Here is a 7,457-nt window from a genome sequence, read left to right as displayed (position 1 = left end):
AAAGGAAGCATCACTTCCATTCCAGTGCACCATAAGGTTTAGATGTTTCTACGAATCTTTTTGCATTTTTTACATTAATGAAACACATACTTTATTTTTTTTTTTTTTTGAAGATGTGCCTAAAACCGGCTGGTCTGGTACCAGTATTTTTTAAGTTAGTTGTGTTATTTAGTGGGAAATCCTGAATTTATATAGCCATTTATTCTTTACCTACATTGGCCTTGCATATAGGAAAACAGTTCCAGTATATCTGCACTAATGATACACGGGGCATCTATACTATCTATAGCTAGATTGAAATTACTGTTTCAATTTAGTTAATTATAGTATTTTAAGATTATACACTTTATTTAAAAAGTAAAGATTGATTCAAAAGGTCATGAAATACCACCTGTTGAACAAGGTAGCTGCAGAGTGATTGCCATCCTAATTTGCTCTTAAATGGAAGAGGAGTGCTTTTAATTAAGAACAACTTGCTGTAAAATGTATAATTTCTGGGTTTCATTTGTGTTTTGTAGTCTGAAATAAGCACCTTTTTAGTATGACTGTATTATATATGGTCTTAGTGCTCTGAGCAAGTACATAAGTGTGGAGCTATTCCTGCCAAACTAAGCCAGTGAAACAAAGCATGCTCAATATTTAAAATGCTACTTTTTTAATTCCGTTCTTCCAAGAATTGCGTCACTGTGATGGTCCTCAAAACTAGCATTTGTTGCACATCGGAACAGCCACTTAACAGCTGGTGCCAGGCAGCATTCTAATGGTTATGCCAGAGGTTAAATAACTTCTTTGACCATTGGCTATTCCTTCATTTATTTTTAAAATATCCAGGTTGGGAATGAATTCTGATTATATGTGGAACCTTCTGTGATACTGGCTCTTGGTTTTATTTTCCAAAGCAATATTATGATACACGTAACTGCCTATTTGCAAGAAACAAAACTGATGCTTGGCTGTTATGACTGAGAAATTTGTAACTTGTTTGACTCCTAAATGAAATACTAGACCTCATAAGGTTACCTGCTATCTAATATGTAAAGTAATGTAAATTGCTGTTCCTTGTATTAAATGTTGGTTTTAGGCAAAAACAAAGCTGAATCTTTGTTCTTCAGCTGTGTTTTGCCTGAAGCTAATTTGTTGTCATTAGAGTTGCACCAGAACTATACTGGAGCCCTTTCTTCTTTAAGTAGGGCTCAAAATGTATATTCTCATATAATAACTACAGTGACTATCAAATCTTTTGTGTGTTCAACTGTATGTAGCTTCAAGTTATTTGTGTAAACTTAATGATACTGACTTCTCTTTAACACAGAAGGACTTTCCAGTCTCTGTAAGTGAGATGGTAGGCGGTAAGTTAGACAATAACCTTGCCAGTTATCTTCCAAAAGTTTAGAAAAATGTCTACTAGTTCAGCTTTCTACTGAATATAACTGTCATTGCATGCAAGAAATAGCAGTGTACTAAACATCTAGAGTATAGAGAGCCTTGAAATTAGAAAAATGTGGTAAACGCAACTAAAGTGGTCCACCACTTCCTATACTCATTGTGTGAGGGGGAAGAGCTAGAACTGAGCAAAGAAACTCCTCACAAAGGTATCTCCAGAAATAGTAAAACGCTTCATGTAGTGTAAAGGAAGCCACAAAATTACCTTCTCTGGGGATTTCCTTTTATTTAGTGTATAAAGTTCTCTGTAATGTAACGTTCTCAGCCATCTAGAGAAAAATGTATTTATTTTTGGAGCAGTCCAGTCTCTATTCAGTGGAAGTTTATCTAGTTGCAGTGGGCATTTATTTGGGCTAGAGCTCCCCTCCCAGAATGGAAGGTAGGGTTTCACGTGATATAAATGGGAAAGCTTTGGCCTTTGGTTATTTAGTTTGCATTTTCTTCAGAAGAACAGCTTAGGGTAAGGAATACTAAATGCCAGAATGCTGTTTAAAGGGAACTCTACATCTTGGCTCAGGGCCACACAGCGTTGCTGAGCAGGGAAGCTCAGGACACCACGACAGCATCCAGCTGCTGGGCCTGCGCCTTGTACATTGGTACCTCTGGTGTGGTGCCTCTGCAGGAGCTGCCACTTCTGCAGGGCACCTGAGCTGTGCGTGTCTGTTATTTCTCTGTAGCTAGAGCATAGTTTGCCATCCTGTTGGGTTCTGCCTGTGTGTTAATATTTCTCTTCTCACCTAAAAGCTGCCACCGTGTGGCAAAGGACTCTTCCTGCATTACCAATCGGTAAACTGAGAGGGGACCCTCACGAAGCGTGTTTGGATGTTGCTTCTCCCCGAGGAGCTCCCGTCACCTCAGAGGGCAGCAGCCAGCGCCCAGTGGAGGTGACCGGAGCGAGCTGTTCCTGTCCGTGCCCGCCTCTGTCACGGTTTCTGTCCTAGCGTGTTAATTTAAGGTCCTTGGTTGCTGCCCGCTCCCTGTCCGTGCCCTTTTCTGTGAAATGCTGTGAAATAAACCCCTTTTCTACATGTTTTGTAACCAAACGCCTGCGTGCTGTGCTGCTGGGGCTTGTGCTTTGGGGGGGGGGGGGGGGGGTACACAATGGGGGCTTCCCCAGCCCCTCACGGCTTTGGGGGGGGGACAAAAGTAAAGTGCCCTGGTGACGTCACGCCACCCCTATGAGCAGTGACGTCACTCCCAAAACACCGCTGACGTCACAGCTCCCCCCGGAAGCCCGCCCTTCCCTCTGACGCCTTTCCGCTTCCGCGGAGCCGCCCCTTCCTTTCCTCAGCACCGCGCGCGAGGTATGGCGGCGGCGGCGGGGCGCGGGCGGCACCCGGGGGGCTCGGGGGTCCCTGGGGGGGCGGCCCGAGGTTGGGAACCGGGTCCTGGGGGGCCGGGAGGGGTGGGGGAGCACCAAGGGAGGGCTCCTGGAGGGCCGGGAGCGCTGCGTGGGCCCCCCCCCCCCCCAGGGCCTCGTGGGGCCAGGCCTGAGCCGCGCCTCGCTTCCCGCAGGGATCAGCGGGCGAGATGCAGAACGACGCCGGGGAGTTCGTGGATCTCTACGTGCCTCGCAAGTGGTGAGTGGGGACCGGCAGATCCGAACAGCCAGCGGCTTGGATCCGTAAACCATTAGCCTGCTGCGTCCGGTGGAAAAATATAAGTTTCTGTTCGGGTTTCTGTATAAATGTCTTGCGTAAGTACGTAAAGGGGAAGGTGGATTTGGAGAGAATGCTCGCCTTGTGTGGATAGGTAAGGAGAACTCCGTTTGGAGAGAGCTCTCAGCATCTCGAGGTGCAGCCCGTCAGTCTCGGGATGTGGCGGCTCCTTTGTGGCTGCTTTCAGGAGAAAATGGGTGCATTGGTGCTGTGCGAGCATTTCTGAGCTACACGATCCTGTAGTGCACTTGTTCAGGGATTATTTGTTGCCCTGATAGTGCATCTTTGATGCTCTTTTAAGATCAGAGAAAATTGGATTTTGTTAAACCTAATAAAGCACATACAGAAAGCATTACTGAAGTCTATGATTTCTAAAAGGACCGAAGTTAGCGACCTGTGCATTTTCTGAGAGCTCTGCTGGCTCCCCATGAAAAAAGACACAGAAAATACATTATGAGTTCCACTGTTCACAGGGGGTTTTTGCACATAGAAAGGGACAACATGAGATTCTGCATTTTGAAGGTCAGTGCTTATGTGTGCACTGAATAGTAATGAGCTGCGTTTGTAAAGATTAAATTAAAGGGATAGCTGGCAACTTAGCATGACTCTACCCAGTGAAAGTTTCTGTTCAATGTTCTTAAAACTTGATTTTGGCTTTCTGAGCAGTGAACCTTAATCTGTTAGCATCTGAACTTGCACAGCTTTAATTTTCATGTAGGTTTGATTTTAATAGTCTTTGTTTGCTGCCACTGTTTCGTTTTATTAAAACATATCTTGTTATTTATTCCTTAGCTCTGCTAGCAACCGAATTATCGGTGCCAAGGATCATGCTTCTATTCAGATAAACATTTCTGAGGTGAGTTTTTCAATGGAAGCGACAAATAAAAGAGCAACACATTTCAATTTTCATAGAACTTAGGAAATGTAAAAGCTTGTGATGAATCTCCAAATACTTCACTAGGAGTCATACAAATGTAGAACTAGAAAGCTTTCGTATATGCAAGAATATTGGCATATCACCCATAGTTATTTTTCAACCTATTGGAAACTAATTCTGTACAGACAATTATATAAAGCTCTGAAAACAATCTGTTCCAGTGCTTAACCAAGTAAATAAAACTTCCCAAGGATAGACATTTAGAGTTAAAAATGAGGGGATTCCTTTTCCTGAAGGAAACAGAAAACAGAGTGCTCAATTCTGGAAGATCAGTAGCCCTTCTACCTTCACCTCTCTGTAAGAGCACAGTTCTTCAGCCTGTCCACGTACACCCAGTCTCAATTTTTTATTCTTTTTGATCTGTGCTCTTTACAGTTCGTACCAAGTTTCAGAAAGGTGCAGTTTCCCAGGCAGAACTCTTTTTTCTGTTCTGCTTTGCTTAATTAAAGCACCATTTTCTATGTTTTGCATGAAGCATTTCTGTTAACGCTGAAATGAGTTCTCTGTTAACTGAAATGAGATTGCTTATGCATTGTATGTGCTGCATTGCCATTTCTTTAACTTGGTTCTCAGGTTCTTAAATGCTTAGAACGATTTGTGTCCCTCAACAACAATGTCACCTTCCATCCCTGACCTCTATTTTCAATTATACTGACTTAAACATGAAAAAAAAAATAATAAAGACAGTAAAGTACACTGATCAGGTTTACATTGAACTGTTTCATTTCTGTAAAATTCCAGTGTTCTCTTTTTTGAGCTACCATTTTCTATTGTATTTTTTTAATGCTGTCCGATCCGTTAGATGTTATACCTGCATTATGTAGCAAGCAATATTTTTTTTTAAATTTATTTTAAATAAAATTAAAAGGTCCTCTGTGTATACTAGCTGAACTATTTGCCTTGAGTTTTTGAAGTTTGCAGTAAAAAATATTTGCAAAGTTGACCAAGTAATACTTATTTCCAAGGTTTTGGCAAGCGTGAGGTAGGAGCGTAAAATTTTGCAAGAACTCTGTAAGAATCTGTATGGAGTAATTTGCTTGTAATTACAGGTCGACAAGGTAACGGGGAGAGTCAATGGCCAGTTCAAGACATACGCCATTTGTGGAGCAATCCGTAGGATGGTAAGTTTTCCTGAGCTCAAAAAGATCATGATTCCCTTTATATTGATTAGTAATATTTTAGGTTTATGTCTGGCCCTGGAAATGCAGTGTGCCTTCTGCACATTCTAGAGGAGAGCTTTTGTTGGGATAATGACAGCAGTGTGAAGATGTGAACTAATTCACTTGCAAGAATGAGTTTCTTCTGTTTTTTCCTCAGTTCATTGGTTTGGAGAACCATTGATGTTTGTTATTGTTGTTATTTTTAAAAATCACTAGAAGACGCAAGTGGATTTTTTTCCTCTAAGAATGCACTAAGCAACTGATATCTGACTCTGTTTATAATTATTAGAGATTTACTATCATAACTTAAATTTGTAAGCATGATGTGAAGCTTCCTAGAGCTCATTTACTCAGAAGTACCTCTTTTTAACGCAAGTCTCTGTTTTGTCAAATTCTATTTATTATTTTGAAGAATGGCAAAAGATTTAACAGCTTGTTTTAAAAATGCTAGTCTGTGTATGTGTAATGTGTAGTCTGCGTAATGCAGTGATCTGTCAAAAAAAAAAAGTTTGCATTTCACTGCCAGCATGAAATGCTGCTGCTGCTTCTCTCTTTTTAATGTGTGATAGCAATTATGTGCTCACTTTTTTATTAAAGGGAGAATCAGACGACTCCATTCTGCGTCTGGCAAAAAATGATGGAATTGTTTCCAAGTAAGTATTTTTACCTTATCCTCAATAACTTTCGCAGAAGTAATTCAGTACCTAAATTCAACTTCTAGGTTAAAATCTATACGCTGTATTTACAGGGTGTTTACACAGTTGGCCAAATAATTACTTGAGCTGTTAAATAGTTTCTAACAATGTTTGTTTAATTTTCTTCTAGGAACTTCTAACAGAAGAAACTGGTATGGAACGTTTGATATAAAATAAACAGTTCAAATGTATATTGTGTTGTGTCTTTTGTTCAAGTCATAAACAGCAGTGGAGTTGTTACAATTTGTCTTAAAGGAACGTAGAAATGCAGGCCTAAGAAGGATGTGTATTACACAGATTCTGTGAATTCATGCAGCACATCGCCTTGTAGAGCAGTGCCAGAGTTTAAAATCAAGAATTTCCAGTTTGTTCCTCTGTCCTCTATAATCTGTATTTCTAGCTATAATAGGTTTTGCAATTGTAGCTCCTCTCCTCTTTTAATCTGTGATGGAACTGTTTGCAATGTACCAATCTTAATTCAGCTTGCTGCCGTTTCACAGGAAAAACGAAGAGTTTGTTTTGGTTATAATATCCAAGTTTAGCTTTTTTCTGCTGATAAAAGGCTCACAATATTTCTTTTGCCATGTACACATTCTGTAAGCAAATGACTAATACTGGACTTCATGGAAAACTTAGAGAAATACTTTTGCATGCCAGCAAGTTCGTTTCAACATGAGAAAGACTTGAGGCTTTACTTTTTACTCTCAAGTGTGACTTTGGTGCTGAGAAGCAGAGAAATGATTAAAGGAGAAATAACTCTTAATAATTGGTAATATTTTGATAACTGACTTAAAAGCTCTTCAATGGATAAACTTTCCACCTGCTGATGTATTTTTTTTAGTTATCTTACTAGCAGAACCCAGGGAGGATGCAAACAGTCTAAAATAATACCACATTTGCTGACTTTGCCTCTCTTACCTATCCATTCCCCGTCTGTTTAACTTCCATCACTTCACAGTTTTGACATAACATGGAAAGAATTTTTTTATAATTTAGTTTGAAAAAGTTCATTCAAGGTTTTACTTGCACTTCAGATACTTAGTTTTAATTTAAACTGATGGATTGCCTGCAAAGCTTATGAAGCAGTCATTGTGAAAGAAAAATTGTTTACCCCGGACTACATAGATGCTCAAGCTTGCTGAGTTAGTTTCAGGCATTCACTTTAGATACTGGATTAGACATAAAGTTGTTTTTTCTGCAGTGCTGAAATCTTAGGAATACTATAAAACTGAGGTGTTTAAAACACTTAAAATCAGCATGATCTTGCAGTAAATTTTCCTGGTGCCTCTGAACTTGCTCCCAATTTGTGTGCCAAGATTGGCCAGAAGTTCCTTGTTTCATGGCCTGTCCAGTCTTCTGTTTGATCAGGCCTTCCAGCAAGGTTTTGTATTGTGTTTGTAAAGTGCTGTGCTCAAGGTGCTGTATCTTTACTAAAGAACCTTTGGGATCTCACATAATTTCATTATGTTTTAACGGCATATTAAGCACTGTATAGGCCCTCTGGAAGTTTTCTCAAATGATAGGAATGGTTTTTGTGACACTTTCCTGTTTATGCTGTAAGTTG

The 7,457-nt window shown here is 40.2% G+C and overlaps 1 protein-coding gene across 1 annotated transcript; it reads left to right on the top strand.

Annotated features, from left to right (window-relative positions):
* Positions 1-2,699: 2,699 nt before the first annotated feature.
* On the top strand, positions 2,700-6,084 carry RPS21 (ribosomal protein S21). The gene is made up of 6 exons (XM_032198313.1): positions 2,700-2,747; positions 2,959-3,023; positions 3,894-3,957; positions 5,088-5,159; positions 5,796-5,851; positions 6,024-6,084. The coding sequence occupies exons 2-6, from the start codon at positions 2,974-2,976 to the stop codon at positions 6,031-6,033; spliced, it is 252 nt and encodes an 83-aa protein (XP_032054204.1). The 5' UTR covers positions 2,700-2,747; positions 2,959-2,973; the 3' UTR covers positions 6,034-6,084.
* Positions 6,085-7,457: the final 1,373 nt, after the last annotated feature.

The sequence above is a fragment of the Aythya fuligula genome, chromosome 16 (assembly GCF_009819795.1).
Source record: "Aythya fuligula isolate bAytFul2 chromosome 16, bAytFul2.pri, whole genome shotgun sequence".
Classification (NCBI taxonomy): Eukaryota; Metazoa; Chordata; class Aves; order Anseriformes; family Anatidae; genus Aythya; species Aythya fuligula.
Note: the sequence above shows the minus strand (reverse complement) of the source record. Positions and strands in the feature narration are given on the sequence as shown.

Bases quoted from the DNA above. Each gene is read 5' to 3' on its own strand.
- RPS21 (XM_032198313.1), top strand. From the start codon at position 2,974: ATGCAGAACGACGCCGGGGAGTTCGTGGATCTCTACGTGCCTCGCAAG. The intron at 3,024-3,893 runs GTGAGTGGGGAC...TTTATTCCTTAG, and splicing joins CTCTACGTGCCTCGCAAGTG to CTCTGCTAGCAACCGAATTA. The intron at 5,160-5,795 runs GTAAGTTTTCCT...TTTTTATTAAAG, and splicing joins GTGGAGCAATCCGTAGGATG to GGAGAATCAGACGACTCCAT.